At 40.6% G+C, this 27,663-nt stretch overlaps 1 protein-coding gene across 1 annotated transcript in view; it reads left to right on the top strand.

Moving 5' to 3' along the window:
- The first annotated feature begins 418 nt into the window (after window positions 1–418).
- Window positions 419–27,663, top strand: part of LOC109899851 (ligand-dependent corepressor) — a 36,289-nt gene continuing 9,044 nt past the window's right edge. Inside the window, exons 1-6 of the mRNA XM_031835461.1 lie at window positions 419–533; window positions 15,598–15,663; window positions 17,891–17,970; window positions 23,615–23,747; window positions 23,989–24,315; window positions 26,894–26,990. Of these exons, the coding sequence (XP_031691321.1) occupies window positions 437–533; window positions 15,598–15,663; window positions 17,891–17,970; window positions 23,615–23,747; window positions 23,989–24,315; window positions 26,894–26,990 (800 nt within the window). The 5' untranslated portion in view covers window positions 419–436. The remainder of the gene's footprint in view (window positions 534–15,597; window positions 15,664–17,890; window positions 17,971–23,614; window positions 23,748–23,988; window positions 24,316–26,893; window positions 26,991–27,663) is intronic.

Genomic DNA, 27,663 nt, shown 5'->3' with positions numbered 1-27,663 from the left:
TTAATTGATTACAAATTACATGAACCTCCCCCGAACTACATTTAAAAAATACTAAACACTCCCCCTGACTGTAATTGAAAAAGCATGACCCTCCCCCATTTTCATTCAGGTAACTATTGTGTACTTTTGACCTCTCACTTATTCTTATTCTGTCTAGGCTAAATTATATATTCTAAGAAAAGTTAGACAGGAAAGTAGGCCTAAGACAGTCTTCTATTCAAGATCAGTAAATAATTAATGTTAATATGTTGTTCAAGTTAATAAACTGTAGGCCTTCTGCTGTGAAAATAGTAGCGCGTTGACAGCGCAGAGTGGAGCATTGACAGCACTGTAGTGCGCATAAAGAACAGTAGTGCGCCTATTCTTCATTGCGTGCGCGCTCATCTAGCGCTTTCTCTTTGCCAACGTGCGCGTTCCCGAGAGGGATCGGTAGAAAATGGCGAGTCTGTGCAAGAAGCAGCAATGCACGATCGAGAGGCGAGGCTTTCGGCAGGAACTTGACTCGTGGCGGCACAAACTCATTCATTGTGTAGGTAAGTATGTTCAGTAATGCACGCCGAAGGGACAGTCAGCTTTTCAGGTACCTTTTTTTACTGTTTTTGTTGACTTCTTCGCCATCAATGTTGCAAAAATATTCGGGCTGTGACCATCAGGGGTAACACAGAGCGACTTTTTTTTGTCCTCAACTGTTCCATTTCCTCTCGACAGTCACTGTTGAGCGCAATGAAATATTGTTTAACGTTACATCGAAATGCAATTACATGGCTCTGAATATTATATTTACTATTTCTTATACATTTCAGGTTATCTATCTGTGTACCTTTTGGTTTTATATATAGCTATAATTTGTTTAAAGGGCTCTGTGTTTGTTGTAGCGGGAGTGTCAAACACAGCACTAATTATGAGCGCATATTCCGTTTACTGAGGTGCGCGCGCTCCCGCGCGATTTTACAGTATTTTTGGTGGGGGGGTGGCCGAGGCGATGCTCGGGGGTCAACGAGCTTTTCTCCAAAGTAGCTATCGGGGGCGCGCATTGCTGCAATGAGGAAGTAAGGTCAGACCATAGATTTAAATTACTAGAGAGTCTGTCATAAACCCTCAAAGTTCCAGAATTATTAGGCATAATGAAGTAATAAGGCACAAGAGGCAGTGCTGTATCATGAATACAGTCACAGACAGGTAAATGACATTGTCCAGGACGACGTGATAGCTGAGTGCCTTATTGCTATTATAAAACTGTTACAAACATATTAAAATAATAAAGAATTACATATTTTCATTAACATTATTTTCAATTGATGCAATTTCATTCTTCCACCAGAATATATATTATTTTGGTCATGTTAGTTCTTTTGGTCATGTTGCTTTAGACACGACGCAATCTTTAATTATTTTTGCATAGTTGCTATGCAAAAGCACTGGTCATCCATAAAAAAATGGTTGCTATGTGGGCTGGATAACGTTTTCGTCGCTAGATAACCAGCCAACTTCAGCTAATTTAGTCATGGCAAACAGTGAACCTGGACTGATAGTACACTAGCTGCATTTTTGTTTGCTTGATCTTTTTCTATTGGTATTTATTTGGATGTCTCCATAATAATGATGTTGATGTGTGATTTTTTTTTTTTACTGGCTCAGCAAAAGTTGTCTTGTCTGTGCACATTTCACTCTATGTATGGTACTACAGAGATCGAAATTCAAAAGTGAAACATTGTTTCCAAGGTCTGAAAGGTAGACAGCTAAGTTTATATTAACCCCGCTGTACCAAACTAAGTGCAAGGCTGGAAGCAAGGTACAAATAATATGCGAGTTGAGATGATTCGGACAGCAACATGAACATGATATTCTTGTGGATGCGCAGTGATCATTTTCAGGTGGAACTGTTAGCAGGCATAGGTGTCTCTGTGATGGCCAATACAGCACGGCTTGGAACGCTGCTCTTTCAATCAGCATCCAGGATCCAAACCACCAGTTTTACAATGCTGAATTTACTTATGCAGGATAATAAAAGTAAGGCATGTGATATATCAAATTATCTAATAGAATTGTTAACCTAATATATTGTCATATAATTATAAATAGTTTTTTTTTTTAACCAATATTCTGTATAAGTGTGAACAGACCATAAATGTCAATGTTTGGTTTTCTTGGAAAGCTGTGTACTATTATACAATGTCAGTACTTGTTGCATTTCCAACTTGTCTAAGTTCTATCAACTGATTTCAGCCAGTGTATGGCTGCCTGTGGATTGACTGCATTGTTTGAATTGGAGGATGGCATATTGGCAGTTAATTAGAAACATTTATGGAGTAATTCCTCTAAAACTGTCTGGCTAGCTAACAAACATACCGTGCAGATAAATTCTTCAGATTTGTTATTTCAAAAAATATCTTGTCGCATCACTGGCAAACTATGACCAAAATGGCTGACCTTTATCCCATCATAAGAAGGTCCATGTCCATTCTAGTATTTTAATTGGGTTAGACCCTCTAGGGGAAACTTGCTTCTTGGGTTGCACTTTTCATCAACATTATTTGCCCCCATTTCCCCATGTGTATTGTCCTTCAGTACTCTGAAACTGGCGTGAAACATCTTTGTATCTGAGTTTGTTCTTGCTCCGAGAAGTAGTATTCGTTTTTTTTTGTTGGCATAGCATCAACCTTACCTACAATGACCTACCAATCTGGTTAATATTAGAATCCCATAAACTGCCTTTATATCTGTGCATGTGCCCTGTGGAAATAGCCGGTCCTCCTTTTTCAGTGACCCACTCACCTACTTAGAGGGAGTTGAAGGTACTGTCCAAAGGAATGCAACAATTTGGACCTCTTCTCCCGTTTTGTGCTGAACTCAAGCCTGGCCAAATGCACTGTACTGTAAATGAACAGTAGAGCGAAACAACGTATTAGACCAACTTTCCATGTCAAGATTTTTTTGTGGGGGGAAATGCATTGGTAGCATACCTCAATGTACATTTTTATATTTCACATGCTTACTGAACATGACCCTGATCCCAGGTGTTTACTGAATGCAGTGAAATTAGGGGGGGGGGGGTGTAAAAGATAAACTGAAACAGAAAGGACATTCTTGCTGTCCACTTCCCCAGGCCAAGTCAGCCCCTATGGTCAGCACTCCATCCTTGACCCACAACTGTCCTATTGTTCCCCTGCTGCTATGCTACAGTATGGAGGCCTGGGGAGCAGACTTCATAACAGCATCCCCCATTATTACCTAAAGTCAAGACAAAAACAGCCTTTTGTTCAGGTTTTTGGTGGAAAGACGAGAGTAGCACCGGCCTGCTCAAACTGAAATGGACATTTTGTTCCGTGTGTGTGTGTGTGTGTGTGTGTGTGTGTGTGTGTGTGTGTGTGTGTGTGTGTTGTTGTCATGTGAACAGTAAAGTCATGGAGCAGAGAGGAGTGATTGTCCAACAGAACAGCAGAAACTATTGTCTATCAGCCTCCGTATGCAAACGTGTGTATCCACTGTACATGAATCCTCGGTCTTGTTTTGGGAATGTTTTGCATTCCAAATGGCTTGGAATATCAAGGACTATGAATGCCAGCGAAACATTAGAAGGCCAATACAGACTTTTATGGTGGAGAAAAAGTTTATTTTGGAGGGGGGGTCATAACAATTTCAGATGGGGCAACTGAACTGCCCTTTTTTTACAACTGGGAGCAGGGGAAAACAATCTTTGTGAATTGGATGTGGCGCTCAGGCTAGTTCAAATTGTATTTCACGGCACTGCCACAACCCAGAGCTGCAGTAGGGGACAATACGGGGTACCTCTAAAATCCAACCAGGGTTGGGATACAGTCTAGTTCTTGATCTCTGTGGTGCTTTTGAGATTTCTGAGTTTATAGTGCAGTGTTTATTTTGTATTTCTCAGTTTGAGACTGGGTCGAGGGTTAGCAACAGTCTCTGTACGGCCACAGCGATTTCAGCTGAAGCCACAGCTAGGCCTAGTTCTTTATGATTACCTTTTGAAGTGTAGCGTATTGCATCTAGGGGCTTGAGCCCCCCCCCCCCCCCGAAACAATACTGTGGTCTCCAAACAATGACATTGGTGACGGTTAGAAAACATTGTTTAGTGGATGTGCTTCTGTTATTCTGTTTAGCTTCTCCTTCCTTGTGACATTATTTATTTTCTACAGATGCCATTGTTGTGACCCGTGTCTGTGTTATTACAGAGGGATGTGCTTAGACTACCAGTGCAGGAGGCTACATATTTACACTAGTGAAAAATGTGTTCCCTCTGACAGTAGATTACTTGTATTGTCAACATGGTTATGAACCATGTAGCTGTTGCTTTGTTTAATCTTCTTGCCTTGAATAAACTGCTTAGGCCTATATCAGTCTTAGAATTCATACTTCATCCATAGTTATGCAGTCTAGCCCAATTTGCTGAATTCTTCATGCAGAGCCCACAATAACTAGGCCTACATAAGAAGCCATTTCTCTGTCCATAATATATAGATAGAGGTTTTTATATATATTTCTTTATACTCTCTGGTTCTCTTACTTCTTCCTCCTTTACGGTTCTCTCTGTCTGTCTCTGTGTATATGAACAGACAAAGCCTTCTGCACACAGCCCTGCTAAGGCCTTTTTTTAATGGAAGGTAGAATTCCCCCCCCCCTACCCACCAATCATCTTTTTATTATAGCCATTCCTTTTTCACAAAGGAAATGGTGCACTTTTCATCTCTACAGGTAGCCAACGTTTTACGTTGTATCATTTAGCAGATCTATGTTTGTGACTAAATTGCTCATTTTGCCTAGCCTAGATACAACTATGCCTTGTTTCTAATTGGTAGGTTAACCATGATTTGGTGTATAGCCTCATTGTAATGGCAGTAGCCTATGCCCAAAGGTCAGGTAGGCTTTACAGAGAGATGCACGAAAACTCCAACACCCTTTATCACATGGCTTTTTAATTGCTGTAACCTAGAGCTGTATATACAGCATGTGTGTAGGCTGTAGTCTCTGTAGGTTTTGTTATTTTAAGAGCAGCAATATGCCATTGGACTGTCGGGTTGCATCACGTTTAGGCTGGTTTAGTGGAGCGTGGCTTTGTTTCCCTCTCAGAATGCTGCTCAGATCCCTCGCCACGTTCGTTACTCTTACTGGGTAGTATAACTGCATGCTTCTGCTCCCTATGTCGACTTGTCCAATGCCCTGTAGAGATGGAACACTACCTGTCGAAATCAATGTTTTGTTGCCCACGTGTCATTATTGCACTGCGTAGCATATGTCATTACCAGAACATCTTAGGTGCTCAATGCCCTGTCCAAAATGTATTGCTGTATCAATATGGATCTTTTGGCTAATACATGTGTATTAGCTACATGATTAGGCTATCATCGGCTCGAAGAAATAAAGCATAGGCTAGGATCATTTGTATATGATAGGCTTGTACCCCTAGCCCCGTGTGCTTGATTTTTTTAGTGTGCTTTGTGCTTTTTGTATCACTCCTCCTCATCCCCTGTATCTGTGCACTTATCTGCATTGAGCCTCACTCTAGCATGTCAATGACCTCCTTTACACTGTGTGTGAGTGTGATCAACTGCACTGAACATGTGAACATCATATGTATGATCAAGCATGTGCTTCCTTTTTAAGTATGAAAAGACCTTAAAACTGATTTGGGTCCTCTCTTTCCACCGGCCCCAGAACACAACTTGTGTGTGTTTTAGTTATGATGATTACTTTCTGGGGCTCTAGGCTGAATGAGAGAAGCTCCCCAATTAGCTTTTGTTAAGATCACCTCTGTTTTGCTCCCTGTGAAGACTGCTTAGGAGAGAGGAAATGTCAGCTATAACCCAATAGTATCAGTGGAGTGGAGAACCAAGATGGGGGTTAGCATGAAGAGAGGGAAACGGTGAATCCCAAACCACCACCTCGCCCCTACCTGCCTCTGTCACGTGTTGCTGACAACACCGATGACTTCCAGAGAGGGGTCAGGGGATCAATAATCCCATCAACTTTGGGAAACACTCGTTACTTGAATAATGCAATTCATGCTCCTCTTTGAAATAATAAAACAAGCATGAAATTCCAATGAATACACCCCCCCCCCCCGTCATTTTGCAAAATATAAGTTAAACATTTAATTTGGGAGGTAATTCATCTGTTGTGTCATGTCTCGAAATCACACAAACAATTGCACGTGGCATAATTATTCACACCTATCCATTATTTTGTATTACATTGCACAAACCCCAAATGTATCAATGGGTCTAATTAGCCCCTGTACCCTCAATTTTCACTCTCTCAGCTTTGGGACGCTTGTGCATATGGCTGAGTTGCGTGTTCACATGCAAATGGAGAGGAGAAGGGACTGATTTGGGATTCATCCAGAGGGAACATGGTACACAGCCCCTAACCACAGAATCTTACAGGGAAAAGAGAGGCGAGGTTGACGATGAAATGTTTGCATACTATTAAAATTTGGGGAGAGAGAGACATGCATGATGTAACATCTTTCTCCAGTTCAAACAAACTGGTGTAAAGTATTGTACCCTTATATTTCACTGCTTAGAAATGGCCAGGATTTTAAAGTATTTAAAGAATTCCAGAGACAACTAGGTGAAAAATGTCGCTGTGCCCTTGAGCAAGGCACTTAGCTAACCCTAATTGCTCCTGTAAGTCGCTCTGGATAAGAGCTTCTGCTAAATGACTACAATGTAGAGAGCATGCGCTGAAAATCAATCCCTTTTATCATTTGTTTACGTTTATGAATAGGATTCTGATTCACAGGCTACTGAATTGATTTACTTAAAATAGAAATGACTGTAACTCTGCACCAGCTACAATTGGAGATATGAAAGATGCATCAAAAGAAACAGCCTACATCTCAGTTTTCACTTTTCCTCATCCATCATAAACGTTAACGGCAAAGCTTGTGCACGCATGTGCAAACACAGGGCCCTATAAAATATTTTATTCCCCCCCCCTTACATTTTGTTTTCTGTTGTTGGTTTTCTCAGGTTTCTGTTTTTCAGGTTTTCACTCTCAAAATCACTTAACATTTTTTTTTAAGGATTTAAAAAAAAAATACTATCCAATTTAGTTTTCCGCAACAATGCTTTAACCACAACAGGAGACCACTTTTGAAGTTTTGGAGTTTTGGGTGTAGCCTTTTATGCAAGTGCACTAGCGGTCTTTCTCTAGCGCTCATGTGTTTGCAGAGTTTGCAAAACAAATGACCAATGGATTGATGCAAATAATCATGATATCATTCTGCCAGGTAGGCTACTAACCTAGTTAACATTTCTATTAGGCTTGGGCGGTATACCGGGGATTGTTTTTCAGTACTGTCTTTCAATACTGTCAACTGTGTTTTATTTTGAATTTAAATTAAAGTTCAATAATTGGAATATTTGTAGCTACTCTTAGCTTATTGTGTTCTTCATTTCACCTGTCACATAATTTGACATGAATCTTACCGTAGTTCCCCAGAACAGTTGATCTTGTAACGTGTTTGGTTTGTAAATGGCACAATGGGAGAAAGAGGGAGCTGGTGAGTCCAGCTGTGTATGTAGATTAACTTGCTAGTTAGCTAAGTAAGTGGCTGAGTTAATAAGGAGACGGAGCACCATATAGTGTTAGCTTTCTGCTGTGTTTGAGAAGTCCGTGCTTTGGATGAGTTATCTGTACAGCTGCCACTATCTTGATTTCCTTTATTTTTTTTTCTCCTCTCTATTCTCGGCCAGTCTGCTCCTCCCCCCTATTCTCGGCCAGTCTGCTCCTCCCCCCTATTCTCGAGCAGACCAGGCAGGCCTGTTGCCCTAGCAACTCCACACACTGCTCCAGAGACAGTACTGTTCTTCCTTCAGACAAGCATCTGTTTACTTTGTTCATTTGCACATTGTCTCTCCTTCACATTTGCTTGTAAATGTCCAAACTCACCAAAAATGACATTCGATAGCTACTATCTGTACTTGTATAACTTTGAGCTGGATTGCCTCTTTTTCATTTGTGCTCATTAGCATATTTAGCTAGCAACCTCTATTGAAATTTGCTGTTTGTGCTAATTTTGTTCGCATTCTGGTTAGATGCCCAATTGACTTTTTGTTGCATTTTTAGCATCCACTTGTGTACTGTGACAGCAATCCAGTAAATCGTGGAGTGTTTTGAGACTGGTGTTTTGCGGTATCCATGAGTTAAAGGGCCTCATTGCCAAAATCCCGAAGGATCTCTTTAAGATCCTACATCTGTATCCTACTGAATGATGTACTGTGTTTTGAGGAGACTAGGAGACAGTTTGCTATAGCAGGAAACTTATCCTGGAGCAACAGGAAATGTGGATTATAAGTCATGTCATTTTCTTTGTAGGGGTTAATACATTTTTCATTAGAGCAAATCAAGTCTGACATTTTTTTAAGTGGAATTACAAACGTCCAGTCTTTTTAAACCCTTGAGTACACTACACTAAATTTGCATTTCTTGCCTTGCAGGAACATTTTCAGCATTGAGTGATCAAATTAAGATCTTACATCTGTACATGCTCAAACACCCAAGTGGGGTAAACTGGTAGCAGCCTATACCATGATAGCCTATAAACTAGTATCTTGTCCACTTAAGATCCCTTATCCACTCTTCCACTACTTCTGTAATAGTAGTTACTCTAGTAGTCCAGTCTTTTAGATTAGGATAAATTGCCCCTAGACACTAATCAAGGTCAGATTCTAGGTTTCCCTTAACCTCCCCAAATCTTAATCATTTAAGGTGATCCTAGATCTGTGCCTAAGGGGACTGCTACTCAGAGCTTTGCTAAAAGGGGACTTCAGTAGTTAAGTGCTTCTGGGAGGGGAGATGGTGTCACTCCAAATCTCTTCCCCCATCCTCAGCCCGGAATTGGTTACAGATATAGGTCAGGAGAAGGCAAAGGGAGATTGGGTAGTTAGTCACACTGAGCGGTGAGCACCATGTAGCTGCATGGTAGGCCTAACTAAAGACAGACATGCTGCAGCTGGTTCCTCAAGGGTCGTTCCTCCTCAAAGAGGATTTCGATACCCACCACCTTGGAGTGTTCTGAAATATTTAGAAACAGATACGTTTCGCATTTCTGTAACGTTATTTTGTTGAAATATAGTTTGCACACTGAGAAATGAAGCTAATTGATTGCATCTACATTTGAAATGTATAGGATTCATATGATATTCGCAATTCTTTTCAATTTTTACCTTTATTTAACTAGGCAAGTCAGTTAAGAACAAATTCTTTTTTTCAATGACGGCCTAGGAACAGTGGGTTAAGTGCCTTGTTCAGGGGTAGAACGACAGATTTTTACCTTGTCAGCTCGGGGATTCGATCTTGCAACCTTTCGGTTACTAGTCCAACGCTCTAACCACTAGGCTACCTGCCGCCCCAAATATAGTACCTTTTTCTAACATTGGGAATCCAAAGAAATGGTCAAAAGTCAGCCACAGACCCCAAACCAACAACAAGTATACAGTATCAGTTCTCATGGCTTGCTGAAGTGACATGGAACGACCCTCAACTGTTTCCATGCGCTCATACAGTATAGCTTATGCACCACTCATGAGGAGCTCCTATAACATTTAGATTGAATAAGATATCTAATAAGTGCTCTTATACACATACTGTAATCGCCTTTTGAGTTGTAGGAGGGTTGGCCCTAGTTCAAACCGCTAATATTACCTCACCAAACAAAAAGTAACTCTTTGGAAGAGCGGGGGTAGAGTGCTGTCTGAAACCGTTTAAGTGTGCCTTGTTGGACTTTGGAAGGTAGTTCGCCAGTCTCTGTGGCTCTTTCGGCACTGCGGGTGAAGCACGGCTCTGTTTCATGCAGTGCGCCAGAGCAATTCCACTGCCGGGAGACATGGTAAAGCATATTAATATACTGTATGTTACTTGCATGCAAATAAAGGATGCTTTGCTACCACACCCACAACGGAAGCACAATCATGGTCTCGGATTCATCTCAGATTAGGCTTGAAGTCATAAACAGCGCTATGCTTCAAGCATTGCAAAGAACTGCTGGCAAACGCAGGAAAGTGCAGTTTGAATGAATGCTTATGCGCCTGCTGTTGCCTACCACCGCTCAGTCAGACTGATCTATCAAATCATAGACTTAATTATAATAAGCACAAAGAAATATGAGCCGTAGTTTCTGGATTTGACCATATTAATAAGCTAGCATTTTGAAAACAAAACGTTTATTCTTTCAGTGAAATATAGAACCGTTCTGTATTTTACCGAACTGGTGGCATCCATAAGTCTAAATATTGCTGTTACACTGCACAACCAATGTTATGTCATAATTATGTAAAATTCTGTCAAGTTAATTACGGTCTTTGTTAGGAAGAAATGGTCTTCACACAGTTCGCAACGAGCCAGGCGGCCCAAACTGCTACATATACCCTGACTCTGTTTGCACTGAACGCAAGTGAAGTGACACAATTTCCCTAGTTAATATTGTCTGCTAACATGAATTTATTTTAACTAAATATGCAGGCTTAAAAAAATATACTTGTGCATTGGTTTTAAGAAAGGCATTGATGTTTATGGTTAGGTACATTGGTGCAATGATAGTGCTTTTTTTCGCGAATGCGCTTGTTAAATCATCACCCTTTTGGCGAAGTAGGCTGTGATTCAATGATAATCAATGCGGTGCCTGTTAATTTATCTGCAACACAGAACAAGCTAGTTAACTACACATGGTTGATGATATTACTAGGTTAACTAGTGATTATGGGAAGTTTGTTTTTTACAAGAGAAGTTTAATGCTAGCTAGCAACTTAACTTGGCTCCTTGCTGCACTTGCGTAACAGGTGGTCAGCCTGCCACAGTCTCCTCGTGGAGTGCAATGTAATCGGCCATAATCGACGTCCAAAAATGCCGGCTAATGATTTATATGAACTTGAAATCGGCCCTAATTAATTTGTATGGTTAATCTAGAATCCTGCCATCTTTATGCTCAGCAATTTACTTACGTTTTGATATTGGGCCTTTGAACTGTAGATTGACAGTGTCTACTCTAGATTTCTGGAGACAAGGCACAAAGACCCTAGAAATGAAAGATACCAGTGTTTTCAATTGAAAAACATTGCAAATGGTGAGGTACCTTTGTAATATTCTGTGATACTAGCCTGAATCTTAAGATTGACCTTAATTGATTTCCTCACATTAGGTAAGTAGTGTTGCCTAATGGCTATTGGATCATATTTTGCAGTCTCTCTTATTAACTCTTTGTTCCACACCTCTTTACCTTGCGCCTCGTTACTGCCATGCCTGTAGGCTATAGGCTAGCTTCAGAATCGTATCTCTACCCTGTAGGCCTATTCTACCCTATATACTGTAGGCATATACCGCGGGTTATCCACAGTAGCCTAATTCATTTCTTCAATTAGTGGGTTAGGCCTAATGGTTTATCAAGTGGTCACGATCCGTAGAAGAACTCCTATGTCACTGCTTGTAATGCTTCCTTCATATATTGGATAGCATGGTTTTCAGTAGCTCACTACTAGCTGTGTGTTTTGAGGGTCGGATAGTTGGCTATTTCTTCCATGCATTTGGTTGTATTCAGCATCATCACCATACCCACACCCCATTGTTGAATGCTCTGAGTTAGCAAAATTTGATGTGGAGTTAACTCTTCATGAGATCCAGCATGTCTGCTACATGAGGTTGCCTCTAGAACACATATTACTGGCTCCCCCTCTACCTACCTCCCTTCGCTGGAAATGTAGGCCGCTGCGTTCACCAAAATGGTAAAAAAAAAATTGGAGGTTGTTTCTTTGGAATTGTTGTTATTAGGTCTTATGCTAGTAATGACGTTGTTGTGGGTATGATTGATCACCTCTTTTTATTAAAACAGGTATGCAGTCTCGTGATTTATACAAAATCGGAGGAAAATAACTCTTGTTTCTGTGTTGTATAGCCCAGTAGTTGTTTATTACAATGTTGTTCTAGCACCCTGAGTCATTGTTGTGTTGCTACTGACAGCCCTTTTAATAGTGCATCTCACTGCCTCATGTTTAAATGCCCTAAAATAAATTCCTGAAGAGTGACTTGATTTAATGGCGTTGATTTGTCAAACCTAAGTGGATGACCTATTTTTTTTTTTTTTCTCCCTCTGAAATATTCCCGACATGAAATTGGATGGTTGGGTTAGCTAGCCGCTGCAGATGAAGTCCTGTTCACTAACCCAGAAACAGCACATCCCTCCCTCTTCCTCCAGCTAGGGGCTAGTGCTAGCCTATATTTTCACTACTTTTTTGTCTTTGCCTGTGCTTTTTTCCCCTCATTTTTCTTCTGAAGGAGGGGGTTGTAATTGGGGGAATGGGAGAGAGGCAAGGTTTTAAAATGAGGACTAGGTTAAGTTCTGTGCCCAGAAACAGGAACTCTCAGCTCTAGCTGTAGGCTTGATTGAACCATTTAATTTATTTATCTGTTTCTTTTGTCACATTCTGTTCTGGAGGTGGAGGATGGGGTTGGAACAAGGGGATTTTAAGAGGGTTTTTACATTATTGGCACTTTATTGGTTGAGGAAGAGTGGATGGCAAGTTGATGACTTCGATCGTAGGTTGGTTTTGCTCGTGGAAACATTAAGTATTTGTATTGTATTAAAATGCACAAACATGCTGTGTTGGTTTTTGTGTCTAGATGCAGTATTTTTCCAGTAATGTAACTTGTGGAAAGTGTTTAGGATGTGTGACTTTGGCTACATAAATAGGCAAATGACAAACATTTCGTTTTTGTATCCTAGTGGAGTAGACTACTGGAAGATAAACTTGTTGAGAACATACTCTGTCCTCTTATTTGCACCAAAACATCATGGTGGTAAACTACACGCAGCCTAAATGTATTCTGTTTTTGCAACTATGGTGAGGGTCTTTACTAGAGCATGTTGTGTGGTTTGTGACGTTCTACAGACAAGTGGACAGATGTCGCCTCTGACCTCTAACGCATCAATGGACATATTGCAATAAAAATTGTCCAGTGTACTAACTAACACAAGGTAATCTCTTGTTAAACCATCGATATGGGCTAAAATCACCCACACAGTTGATCAATTGCTACCATCATTGGCCACGATTTACCATTTCTTAAAGCGGATGAATGTCGAGATGTTCTGTTAGTCCTGATTGCTGCCAACATCTTTCAATAATATTTCGCCCTCTGAACAAATTGATCCTGCTTTGTTAGTACACTAAGGGAGATTTATCCATTTCACAATCATTCTGTACGACTGAAATAAAGTATTCCCTCAGTTAGCATACCACGGCAAATCTGTGGCAATTTACCCGACACCTTGTATGAATGTAAAACTATTGTAGGTGTAGCCTATTCGTATAATTTGTTGTCCATTTAATTATATATATCTTATCAAGATCGGGGGGATATCCCTGGACTGTCCATATTTGAAATCTGTAGGCTATTAAATCAAGTCAGTCGTGATGAGTTTGGCCTATAATAATTTTGTGTCAAATGAAAATGTGGTTAATGGTTATTTCAAATAGCACGCATCATTTTTATTTTATTTTTAAAGGTGAAACGTTTGAATGATATATATATATATATATAGGCATACTTCTATATTTTTATTTAAAAAAAAAATTATTCATCAGCCTTACGGTGTCCGATGGGTCGATGTTTCATTGGGGGCGGGAATGGAGAACGTAGAAGCAGCTGTCTAGTATCATAATCACTTGACAAGGTAACGAGAGATCAACTAATCTGTTGGTTTATTCTTGTGGGTTTAAAACACAGGTGCATGTAATCTCCCATTAGTAGCGTTTTAAGAAATCCAGTGGTAGCAGGTCTGCCTGTTCGTTGCTATAAGTACCTATAAAGTAGCAGGGTTTTAAATCGGTCATAAATCCCTGTTTGACATGGGAAAGGGAAGCCTGTTGTGTGCAACAAGGAAGGGCATATGAATGCAACATTTGTAATTAAATACATTTCTAGCCTGTCTATCTATGGGTAACAGGGTTGACATGGTATGCTAGGCATACTTTCACCATATTAAAACAAGTCCAATTCATGTTGCAGGGTGCACCTTAAAATGAGGGCCAGGTTATTTTTTTATTTTCTCCATAAAATGATTTGCTAATCTCATTAAATAAATAATAATCTTCAGAAATGACATTCAAGGCAACAAAAGAACCCCAACATTGTAAAGCCAAGTTAACTGGGTTAATATCTCCCTGGAAGTCAGAGGGTGCATCGAGGGACATGTCAAAAGGCAGAATTCTGATAATATGAAGTCTTTTTATTCATCTACAAAATCTGCATTTAATTCTCCATGTGGTCTATGTTAAAGGGCACTTCATAAGGCTTTTAAAATGCAATATTGGTGCACAATTATTACTTAAAATATTGAAGGGGTGCAAAAGGCAATGATTTTGTGGAACATCCCACTTATCATATGAGGCTATGTTCTGAAGGGAACGGTGCTCTGCCTAGTGAGCCAGCCACCCTTTCTCTATAGATGAGTGAACTAACTCCTGCTGTCAGAGGTTAAGACTCTTTGGAAGTTAAGAGGGAATTGTGTTGACAGTCAGTGTATAGCCTAGCCTACGTATTGTGTGTGTGTGTGTGTGTGTGCTGGCACAATCATTGCATAATTGTGCAACTGACAATTATGGACAATAACCTGAACATTTTTTAAAATCATCTTTACTTGAGGGAAAGGTTGGTCGTTATTTTACAAGCAGAACGGCACGAGTTCCAAGTGTTCAAAATCGTTCAAAATCATTAGCTTTTGAGACCGGGGTGACCAAAGCTGTGTTGTATTAATTAGTCTAAGTATGCTGTAGCAACATTTTGAAGATTCATTACAAACTGAAACTCTTTTTTTCAATAAAAATGACAATTATCACAATGCCGTTGCCATGGTGTGTATCCCGTTGCCTCTCATCAGTACAGTCCAGAGCAGTCTGATGTGAGACATGACAGATTCTGCACTACTATTGATTGACAGACTCAAACCCTCTCCTCTGACCATTGCCTCCCATCAGTACAGTCCAGAGCAGTCTGATGTGAGACATGACAGATTCTGCACTACTATTGATTGACAGACCCAAACCCTCTCCTCTGACCATTGCCTCAACATGTTAGCACACCAAACTGTGTAGTCTTTCTTGTTGCTTGGCAACTGGCAGACCCTTGTGCATGCTATATCATTAGTCAAAATGTACGTGCATTCCATTTAATGTGTTTTTTTTATGTGAGGCAAGAGGAGATTTGCTGAGGGTGTGCTTCAAGATGAAATTGAAAGTCAAAGTGGGGTTGTGGAGAATTAGGTATGTATAGGAAGGATGGTGTTTGATCACTGAGAATGTCAAAGTTTCTCAGTAATTGACACTTTGGTGGAAAGACATTTAATTGGGCTCCTTGGCAGTAGACTAGGGCCTATGTACTTACTCTATCATACATTTACAGTGAATGCAATGGGAAGCATAGGCCTACATCTTAAACTGTAGGCTACATGTTTTTGGGCCTCTACTGGATTGAAATTCCCCAACATTTGTAGAATGAAATGCATTTTTCCCCCCGCATTTTGCCTATTCGTGGGTTTATAGAATGTTCTATGTATTCATGGAATGTATTGTTCTTTTTCCACAGGTTTTGAGAGCATTTTAGAAGGGTTGTTTGGGTCGGGGCTGCTGGAGGATCTAACGTTATTTAAAGGTGAGTCAATTTGTTGCACTGACTGACACACAAACCCACATCACTGCTACACTCATTAAAACCCAAATCATGTCCATCCCATGTCATAAACACTAATAGTTGTTCCGAGACTTCTGAACTGATGCCCGCGTTGATTTGATTAACAATTCCATAGTCAAACACGTCAAGAAGTGTAGGCCTAAGTATTTAATAATTTCTGAGTGTACGTAGGCCTATATTTGCCCCTCTTTTCACAATGCTGTGCTATTGTACCATGTGGTACCCTTCCACAGTGACTCCTCCTTGTAAACAGTCCGCTTGGCCTCTGGAAAGAGACACGCTTTGTGTTCATATGAAGTTGGAGTTTGGGCTGGCCTGGAGCCAATGTTAAAGCCTGTACAGTTCTTTCAGACAAAATGCGTGATATTTACTGACGACAATGGAAGGCATTATTTAGAGTTTTGACGACTTCTGCTCGAGCGCTGTAAAAGACTACCCTAAATGGGACTATAGTACCAGTTGCTTTGGTTCGAAGCAAATGTACAATTCGATCCATACAAACAAAATGACGGGGAAGTTGGTGGGGTTACTCAAGATCATGTGAGTGAATAGATTTCAGCTAGAACACTATCATCATTACTAGTAGGAGTGAACTGGGTGTCCTGAGAGTCAAAACCCTCCTAGTGCTGCAAGAATGCATTCTTGTGCTTGACAAAACAAACAAACATACAATGTGTGCTAACCTTAACTCAACCATGCTCTTTCTTCTGACAAGAATGTTACTGATTTGAATTGAATACTAGGACCACTATTGTTAATTGCCGTACTTGATCAAGACTGGACTTAATTTTATACATAAATTCTGTCTTTTTTTATAGTTTTTTTATTTTTTATATGAGTAACCTATTGCTTGGAGAACATTGAAGACAATATTAACTTTAGAGATCGGTTAAAGATGAGCTGACCATGAAAGCCTATTCCATCAGACATGATTTATTTCTCTATTTAATGTAGATGATTTAATAGGCGCTCAAGACCTAGTTCAACAGTGAATCAATGTGAAACTGCCCACCTCTGACTAGGTATATTAATGTACTCAATTATTAAATTATGCTCTTAGCTGAAGGTTAGTAGGACTCGAAGCAAATGGATTTCCATGGCAACCGACCAACCAGGCACAAATTCCCAGTCTCTGACACCATTTGGTAACTTTCTTTGTTTGATTTATCTTCGATGAGCTCCTTGAGCTAGTCTGTTCATGTCCTTTACCTGTTTTTAACTAAACATCAGTCGCACTGAGACTGAGTGTGACTGAGATCACGGTCTAGCCCACTGGTTCTCAACTGATTTTGCCTCAGGACCCAAATTGGACCGGGTTGTCTGTCACAACCCAATATTCACTGAAATGCCATATGGATAAGCAATTTTAATGCTATTTTGAGTAAATGTATCAATTTATATGACAAGGGAAAAGAACATTCCCACCTTTTCCATTGTCAACAATAGTTTTGCCCATATTCTTGATGAATGTTAGTAAGTTCACTGGTTTGAGATCACAGAATCAACCCAATCAAATTTTATTTGTCACATACACATGGTTAGCAGATGTTAGCAGATGTTAATGTGAGTGTAGCCAAATGCTTGTGCTTCTAGTTCCGACAATGCAGTAATAACCAACGAGTAATCTAACCTAACAATTCCAAAACTACTACCTTATACACACAAGTGTAAAGGGATAAGAATATGTACATAAAGATATGAATAAGTGACGGTACAGAGCGGCATAGGCAAGATACAGTAGATGGTATCGAGTACAGTATATCCATATGAGATGAGTAATGTAGGGTATGTAAACAAAGTGGCATAGTTAAAGTGGCTAGTGATACATGTATTACGTAAAGATGCAGTAGATATAGAGTACAGTATATACATATGAGAAATAATGTAGGGTATTAGCAATGCTAAATAGCGTTGCTAATACCCTACATTATTATATTTTTTTATTACCAATCAATTGTCAATGTCTACTCATGTTTTTTTCTTTCCACAATAAGTGGTCAGAGTCAACATCTGTGATTCATAGAAGTCCTAGTGGACGGTGTCACTGTATCCAGGACTTCTAAAGAGGTTTTCTTTGGGATCATTTTTGTTGCTTTTTCATGTTTTTTAACCACCATCTGAGATGTTTTTGTCATACTCCGCCATACCCTGTCCTCTCCTTTCTAAAATGTTTCTCCTGGATCCACAGACTGTGAGCCTGAAGGTGTGTCAGACTGGTCATTTGATGAGAACTGCCTGTTCTGCTGCTTAAGACGAGACAAAGTCAAGGTAACTGTTTTTTTTTTTCTTCTCTTCCTCCATTCTGTCTTCTGCGGTTCCACCTGTAGTGATTGAAGTGTTTCCATGATCCATTTAGGCAAATTGTGCATTAATAATGAATTGGAGACCGATCTGTTTCATGTCTTCCGGTCGCCTGCAAAAGCCAGCATGGATAGAATGCAAGAATTGACTTATATTTGCCATATTGTAATTGTCTTATGTGCCAACCTATCACCACAGCCCGTGCCATGGTGAGACTTGCACTCATAGATGAGAAATAATTAGATGGTGAAACGTGCATCCAAGTTATAAATTGTATTTTAATGTTTAAGGACTCCTGGAAGATTAGTGCAAATGGGGACTTAAAGAGATCCAAATCAACCAGAAAAGCAAGGTGATAAAATTCAGGCATTCTTGAAAGGCAAGACAATCCTTGTCCTGCAAAGAAACATACTTTGTATAGTTGAAAAATAGATTTAGCAAGCAGTAGGCATTTAGAATTAAACGGTGAGTGGAGCTTTATAGTTACATGATGACATCACGTGCCTCATATATACCGTTTTAATTCAAAAGTTTCCATAATTTGTATTTAACATTTTTAAAAATGAAGTTTGACAAAAGAAATATCCCTGTCGAACTAAAACAATTTCAGTCTTTTGAACATTTCTCCTATAGCTACCGTTTCCATTACACATGTCGCAATGTATATATTTTTTGAAACATTGCTTTTGATTAATAAGGCTTGCACGCTCTCTCTCTTGGGATTAATCTGTAAAGAACACATTTCTCCGGTGTGCCAGTGGCTATCGGAGGTGAGCATTTGCCCACTGATGTCCGTTACGACAACTGCAGTCAGGTCAAGACCCTGGTGAGGACGATGAGCACGCAGATGAGCTTCCCTGAGGCAGTTTCTGACAGTTTGTGCAGAAATGCTTCGGGTTGTGCAAACAGTTTCATCAGCTGTCTGGGTGGCAGGTCTCAAACGATCTCACAGGTGAAGAAGCCAGATGTGGAGGTTGTGGGCTGCCATGGCTACGCGTGGTCTGTGGTTGTGAGGCTGGTTGAGCGTACTGCCAAATTCTCTAAAATGAGAGGTGGCTTATGGTAGAGAAATTAACATTAAATTCTCTTGCAACACCTCTGGTGGACATGCCTGTCATAATTGCACGCTCCCTCAACTTGAGACATCTGTGGCATTTTGTTGTGTTACAAAACTGCACATTTTAAATTGGTCTTACACCTGTGTAAAGATCATGCTGTTTAATCAGCTTCTTGATATGCCACCTGTTAGGTGGCTGGATTATTTTGGCAAAGTAGAAATGCTCACTAATAGGGATATAAACATATTTGCAAACCAAATTTGAGATTAATAAGCTTTTTGTGCGTATGGAACATGTCTGGGATCTTTTATTTCAGCTCATGAAACATGGGACCAACACTGTGTGTGTGCACACAGGACTGCTGTCTGACCCTAACTCATTCATTGCTAGAGCTGTCTGGGCTGCTCCCCACTCATGCTGCACAGGAGTTAACACACTTGAATAATGCAACACGGCATGTAGAAATGTTGAAACTGCCCATTACTGTTCGAGAAACAATGTCCATACAGGCTAGAAAACTTGACAATGCAAGAGGATACCGGTAGCTTCCAGCTTTAATTATAGGCTTACTTTCCTTGCTAGCTTACAGCTGAATGAATTCACTACCCTAGTACTTTTGTTTGTGATAATATGCCAACCATAATTCAAATATATGCTGATTGTCACCAAAAACGTATTCAATTCCTTGCCTCCAGTCCGATTTCCACAAGATTCCGTAGCTATATTCTGGATCATCACTAGTTACTATAATCACCGTCATCAACTGCCTATTTCTCTTCTTAAAATGTGATTTTAAACCTAATCGTATCAATACCGTTAACCTTATTTCTAACCCTAACCAAAAATAAAGACCCAAAATGTAGAATTCTGCCTTGCGGACTTTCTTAAAGAAGCAGTGCACACTTTTATAAAAGAGATTTTGTTTATGCAAATGTTGTTGATTAGTACAATAAAATAATGTGCCCCTAGCAGTTGCTAATAAAATAGGTCCTAAATGGAAGGGACTGTCATGTTTAACCTCGTGAAATCAGCTAAAACAAGCTCAAACTCAATGCATGCACACAATCCTATTGAATAATATGGCATTCACCTGTTTTGTGAAAAGACCTATGCTACATCTTGATTTACCAGGTTTATCAATAGATTTACTATTCAAATACATTATTTCTATTGTTTGGTAGTTAGATTGGTAAAGAAAACGTCAAATTGATTGTATAATTGATTAAATAATGCATAAATGGCACTCAAACATTTTTTGTTGACATAATGTTCAAATATAATGATCTTGAACTCAAAAGATGCCCAGCAATTGAACGAAGCAGTAGCTGAGTTTATCTGTCTGGATCAAGTGCCATTCTGTGACTTTGACTAATATGCCTTATTTGGTTTTGGTATCGAGTATCGTGATACTTAACCTGGTATCGATATCAATGTCAAAACTGGTATCGTGACAACACTAAGTGTTCAGACCCCTTGACTTTTTCCACATTTTGTTACATTGCAGCCTTATTATAAAATTGATTTAAACAAAACATATATATACACACAATACCCTATAATGACAGCAAAAAAATATATAAAAAAATAAACAAATACCTTATTACATACAGTACCAGTCAAAGTTTGGACACACGTACTCATTCCAGGGTTTTTCTTTATTTTTACTATCTACATTGTAGAATAATAGTGAAGACATCAACTATGAAATAACACATTTGGAATCATGTAGTAACCAAAAAAGTGTTAAAACAAATCTATTTTAGATTCTTCAAAGAATCTTGATGACAGCTTTGCCTTGAAGACCGCTTTGCACACTCTTGGCATTCTCTCAACCAGCTTTACCTGGAAGGCTTTTCCAACAATCTTGAAAGAGTTCCCACATATGCTGAGCACTTGTTGGCTGCTTTTCCTTCACTCTGTGGTCTAACTCATCCCAAACCATCTGTTGGGTTGAGGTCGGGTGAACCAAGCCATTAGTGTCAAGGCACAGATCTGGGGAAGGGTACCAACAAATTAGAGCATTGAAGATCCCCAAGAACACAGTGGCCTCCATTATTCTTAAATGGAAGCCGTTTGGAACCACCAAGACTCTTCCCAGAGCTGGCCATCCGGCCAAACTGGGCAATCGGGAGAGAAGGGCCTTGGTCAAGGAGGTGACCAAGAACCTGATGGTCTCTTTGACAGATCTCCAGAGTTCCTCTGTGGAGATGGTTGTCCTTCTGGAAGGTTCTCCCATCTCTGCAACACTCCACCAATCAGGAATTTATGGTTGAGTGGCCAGACAGAAGCCTCTCTTCAGTAAAAGGCAAGTGACAGACTGTTTGGCGTTTGCCAAAAGGCACCTAAAGGACTCTCAGACCATGAGAAACAAGATTCTCTTGTCTGATGAAATCAAAATTGAAATCATTGGCCCGAATGCCAAGTGTAACGTCTGGAGGAAACCTGGCACCATCCCTACGGTGAAACATGGTGGTGGCAGCATCATGCTGTGGGGATGTTTTTCAGTGGCAGGGACTGGGAGACTAGTCAGGATTGAGGCAAAGATGAATGGAGAAAAGTGCAGAGATCCCTGATGAAAACCTGCTCAGGACCTCAGACTGAGGCAAAGGTTCACCTTCCAAAAGGACAACGAACGTAAGCACACAGCCAAAACAATGCAGGAGTGGCTTCAGGACAAGTCTCAATGTCCTTGAGTGTCCCAGCCAGAGCCTGGACTTCAACCCGGTCGAACATCTCTGGAGAGACTTGAAAATAGTGTGTGCAGCGACCCTCCCCATACAACCTGACAGAGCTTGAGAGGATCTTCATAGAAGAATGAGTAACTCTCCAATTACAGGTGTGCCAAGCTTGTAGCATCATACCCAAGAAGACTCAAGGCTGTAATCACTGCTAAAGGTCTCTCAACAAAGTACTGAGTAAAGCATCTGAATACTTATATAGATGTGATACTTCAGTTCTTTTATTTTTTTAAATTATTTTGCAAAACATTCTAAACCTGTTTATGCTTTGTGAACTTTAATCCCTTTTTAGAACAAGGCTGTAACGTAACAAAATGTAGAAAAAGTCGAGGGGTCTGAGTACTGTCCGAATGCACTGTATCGAGGCAGAGCTGCACATGAAGAGAAATGAAAAGAACAGACTGCTCTTCCTCCCCTCCTCCATGCCTACTGTACTCATCTAGCAGAACATGGATGTTGTCCCTAACTACAGATACAGGCCAGGGTCAGATTGTTTTTCTTTATCTCCCAAATGGTTCTGGTTACATTGGGGGTTGGGGTAATCTGATCCTAAATCAGCCACACACTCTGCTAAAGGCTTCCCACCCGAAACAGTTCGGAACAGTTAGTGCATATATGACATTTGGTGACATCGTATATGACAACATTTGGTGACATTTTTGTTCTTTTTGGTCTTCGGCAAGTGTTTTTCTTTTCTTTTTTTCCCTGGTTGTTCGTACGCACATTTCTTTCTCTCAAGGCAAGCCAAAGTCATCAGCCGAAGTTTACTTGCCTTTGTCGGGGGTTGGTCAACGGTAAGGATTCTTCAATAAAGTGTTTGTTGTCATTAAACCGGAGACTAATTGTTTTCATGATTTAAAAAATGCACTTAATACTGTACAAAACATCTTAGATGTAAAATTGTGGGACTAAGATCACCTCGGCAAAAACGTTAAAATTAATGACAGATAACTCAAGAAATCTATCTTAGATTAATTCTGACTATTTTGAAGAAGTGTATGTATACTGGGTACGGTGTCTCAAAATGGACAAACTCTACTATTTCCCTTTTCCCCTTCTCCATATTTTTTTTTTTGCGACGGCCTTTTAAGGGAGTATGCGAGCACTCTGCTAGTTGCCAGCTGAACTGAAGCATGCTGAGGTCTTAACCAATACAGCACATCTTTAGTTTGCTCTGTGACAAATCTGCCACATAATTAGTCTAAGCTTTCCTGAGATAAAAACGTATGAGCGCTGTGTAGGGGTCTGTATAATGAAGATGATTACCGGTGCTCTTCGGATACTCTTCTTTTCCCAGAGCCCTATTCATTTGCTATTCATTTGTCACGTCACTCGTGCAGCAACGGTATTTCTATATTTGTAAAGGTCTACCATACACCACAGGTTCCTACTTCTGCAGTGACGGTATTTCTATATTTGTAAAGGTCTACCATACACCACAGGTTCCTACTTCTGCAGTGACGGTATTTCTATATTTGTAAAGGTCTACCATACACCACAGGTTCCTACTTCTGCAGTGACGGTATTTCTATATTTGTAAAGGTCTACCATACACCACAGGTTCCTACTTCTGCAGTGACGGTATTTCTATATTTGTAAAGGTCTACCATACACCACAGGTTCCTACTTCTGCAGTGACGGTATTTCTATATTTGTAAAGGTCTACCATACACCACAGGTTCCTACTTCTGCAGTGACGGTATTTATATATTTGTAAAGGTCTACCATACACCACAGGTTCCTACTTCTGCAGTGACGCTGCTATTCGTTGTTTCTCCATCACTTAGCTGCGTTTCTGTTTCTCTCTTCTCCCAGGAGCACTTAGTTGGCCTGAGCAACCAGGGGTTGGAGAGTGGGGCTAAACCCCTGCTGGTCAAAGACCAGATTAAGATCAACAGACTCGAGAAACAAGCTGAGGAATTCCTCAGTGCAGTCCTCTACAAAAAAGGTCGGTCTTTACAAGAACAGTGTTTGTTACATACCACATCCTGTGTGCTTGTGTTACAACCATTTTTGGAAGATTGTATATTGAAATTCTAGCGGGAATAGTCTATGTCTGGAAGTGGGCCTTATGTGTTAGTTACATTTGAATAAACTGTGCTATGGTTGAGATGGCTTCCGCTCACGGGCTAAGGGTCAACCATCTCTACAGATATCTTTGATATTATTTTCCCCTCCCCCTCCCTCAGATGTCCCCAGCTTCTCAGACCTGCACATTCCAGTAGTGGCTCGGGAGATAATGCAGAGGATGATCCGCCAGTTTGCTGCCGAATATACCTCAAAAAACAGCTCCTCTTCTCAGGACATCCCCTCTGCCCCCAGCCCTGCTACCCAGCCCCACTCAGATCAGAGCCTGCCACCTCCACCCTCGCTGCCCCCTGCTGCCAGCCTTGGTGGTACTGCTACATCCTCCGTACCCAGCCAGAACCCTGTCCTCTCCAAGCTGCTTATGGCCGACCAGGACTCGCCTCTCGACCTCACTGTCAAAAAGCTTCCGCCACAGCCTGTAGAACAAGGTAAAACCAGCAGACGCACTAGTTCTGGTATTACACTGAACCAGCAGACATCTGGTATTACACTGAACCAGCAGACATCTGGTATTACACTGAACCAGCAGACGCACTAGGTCTGGTATTACACTGAACCAGAAGACGCACTAGGTCTGGTATTACGCTGAACCAATAGATGCACTACAGTGCCTTGCGAAAGTATTCGGCCCCCTTGAACTTTGCGACCTTTTGCCACATTTCAGGCTCAAACATAAAGATATAAAACTGTATTTTTTGGTGAAGAATCAACAACAAGTGGGACACAATCATGAAGTGGAACGACATTTATTGGATATTTCAAACTTTTTGAACAAATCAAAAACTGAAAAATTGGGCGTGCAAAATTATTCAGCCCCTTTACTTTCAGTGCAGCAAACTCTCTCCAGAAGTTCAGTGAGGATCTCTGAATGATCCAATGTTGACCTTAATGACTAATGATGATAAATACAATCCACCTGTGTGTAATCAAGTCTCCGTATAAATGCACCTGCACTGTGATAGTCTCAGAGGTCCGTTAAAAGCGCAGAGAGCATCATGAAGAACAAGGAACACACCAGGCAGGTCCGAGATACTGTTGTGAAGAAGTTTAAAGCCGGATTTGGATACAAAAATATTTCCCAAGCTTTAAACATCCCAAGGAGCACTGTGCAAGCGATAATATTGAAATGGAAGGAGTATCAGACCACTGCAAATCTACCAAGACCTGACCGTCCCTCTAAACTTTCAGCTCATACAAGGAGAAGACTGATCAGAGATGCAGCCAAGAGGCCCATGATCACTCTGGATGAACTGCAGAGATCTACAGCTGAGGTGGGAGACTCTGTCCATAGGACAACAATCAGTCGTATATTGCACAAATCTGGCCTTTATGGAAGAGTGGCAAGAAGAAAGCCATTTCTTAAAGATATCCATAAAAAGTGTTGTGTAAAGTTTGCCACAAGCCACCTGGGAGACACACCAAACATGTGGAAGAAGGTTCTCTGGTCAGATGAAACCAAAATTGAACTTTTTGGCAACAATGCAAAACGTTATGTTTGGCGTGAAAGCAACACCGCTCATCACCATGAACACACCATCCCCACTGTCAAACATGGTGGTGGCAGCATCATGGTTTGGGCCTGCTTTTCTTCAGCAGGGACAGGGAAGATGATTAAAATTGATGGGAAGATGGATGGAGCCAAATACAGGACCATTCTGGAAGAAAACCTGATGGAGTCTGCAAAAGACCTGAGACTGGGACGGAGATTTGTCTTTCAACAAGACAATGATCCAAAACATAAAGCAAAATCTACAATGGAATGGTTCAAAAATAAACATATCTAGGTGTTAGAATGGCCAAGTCAAAGTCCAGACCTGAATCCAATCGAGAATCTGTGGAAAGAACTGAAAACTGCTGTTCACAAATGCTCTCCATCCAACCTCACTGAGCTCGAGCTGTTTTGCAAGGAGGAATGGGAAAAAAATTCAGTCTCTCGATGTGCAAAACTGATAGAGACATACCCCAAGCGACTTACAGCTGTAATCGCAGCAAAAGGTGGCGCTACAAAGTATTAACTTAAGGGGGCTGAATAATTTTGCACGCCCAATTTTTCAGTTTTTGATTTGTTAAAAAAGTTTGAAATATCCAATAAATGTCGTTCCACTTCATGATTGTGTCCCACTTGTTGTTGATTCTTCACAAAAAAATAGTTTTATATCTTTATGTTTAAAGCCTGAAATGTGGCAAAAGGTCGCAAAGTTCAAGGGGGGCGAATACTTTCGCAAGGCACTGTAGGTCTGGTATTACGCTGAACCAATAGATGCACTAGGTCTGGTATTACGCTGAACCAATAGATGCACTAGGTCTGGTATTACGCTGAACCAATCGATGCACTAGGTCTGGTATTACGCTGAACCAATAGACGCACTAGGTCTGGTATTACGCTGAGCCAATAGATGCACTAGGTCTGGTATTACACTGAGCCAATAGATGCACTAGGTCTGGTATTACACTGAGCCAATAGATGCACTAGGTCTTGTATTACACTGAACCAATAGATGCACTAGGTCTTGTATTACACTGAACCAATAGACGCACTAGGTCTGGTAGTAGATATAAAGTAACCTGTTCCTCACTGTCAAGAAGATGCCGCCACAGCCTGCAGTACAAGGTACCAGAATCAGCAGATTCATTACCCTACTGTACTGCACAAATCCTGCACACCCATAGAGAATGATAGAGGCCTCTAGTGGCCAAAAGGCTGTATTTGCATGAGCAGTGTCATTGAGGGCTTCCACCATTTTAATGTAGTTAACTGGTTGGGACTTCCAACTTCATTGGCTGATCCCTCCTGATGACCCTGTTGTAGTCATGTCCAACTGGGTCATAAGGAGGGATCAGCCAATCACAAAGAAAATTGACTATTTTAAAATTAAGATGGCCTCAATGGTGCTGCCCATGCTGTCACAGCTGCTATAATACAAAGATTAGTCCTCCTCTCTATGTGCACACCTGACAGAATGGCTCTTGCTTTCTAAATTACTAACCCTTATGTCCTGTCCCTAGATGGAGTCCTGGACCTGTCACTCAAAAAGGGATGGGCCAGAAGCAGCATGTCATCGCACCACAGCCCTCACCTTTCCCAGATGTCCACTCTCAGAGGGTAAGACTAATTTATTTTCTCCTGTCACCTCTTTCTACTTTCCGTAGGGCTTTACCACAACAAACTCTCCAATCTGTCCAAACAAAAGTTTCTAACTACCGGTAGGAGGTCCTGAAAGGATTGTCACCAACCCTGTTCCTGGACAGCTCCAGCCTAAAGTGATTTCACATGTGCATCTTGAAGGAGATTCTTTGGTATCAGGAAACAACATGATTAATTCCTTAAATACACAATAAAATGTAGTTAGTATTCCAATAGATTGAAGAAATAAACCCCTAACCAATAGAGCTTCCTATTCTATTAATTACACATCATGTTCAATGATTTACATTGACCGAGCCTTCATTTCAAACTGAAAAAAAACCATTTGAATCTTTAATCCAGTGAACTCTGTATTTTGCCCGAGGGGAATTCCTCGTGATGTCATCACGCGATGGTATGGACATTAGTCCATTTGAAATGGAACACGGCGCAATGAAATTTTGATTAATTTAGCGCCAGTTGCTCCGCCCTCTAGCTGCACCCCTCTTGAGGGGGAGGGAATCAAGCTGCTTGTGCTGTTGATCTCGTTCAGAACGTACAGCTCTGTACTCAATGCAGAGATCCACAGATCTAGTATCTATCACTCTATATCCCCCCATGCAGCCCCATCTTTGATTTGATATTCAAAGTT

The sequence above is a fragment of the Oncorhynchus kisutch genome, linkage group LG11 (genome assembly GCF_002021735.2).
Source record: "Oncorhynchus kisutch isolate 150728-3 linkage group LG11, Okis_V2, whole genome shotgun sequence".
In the NCBI taxonomy this organism is placed as follows: domain Eukaryota; kingdom Metazoa; phylum Chordata; class Actinopteri; order Salmoniformes; family Salmonidae; genus Oncorhynchus; species Oncorhynchus kisutch.
Note: the sequence above shows the minus strand (reverse complement) of the source record. Positions and strands in the feature narration are given on the sequence as shown.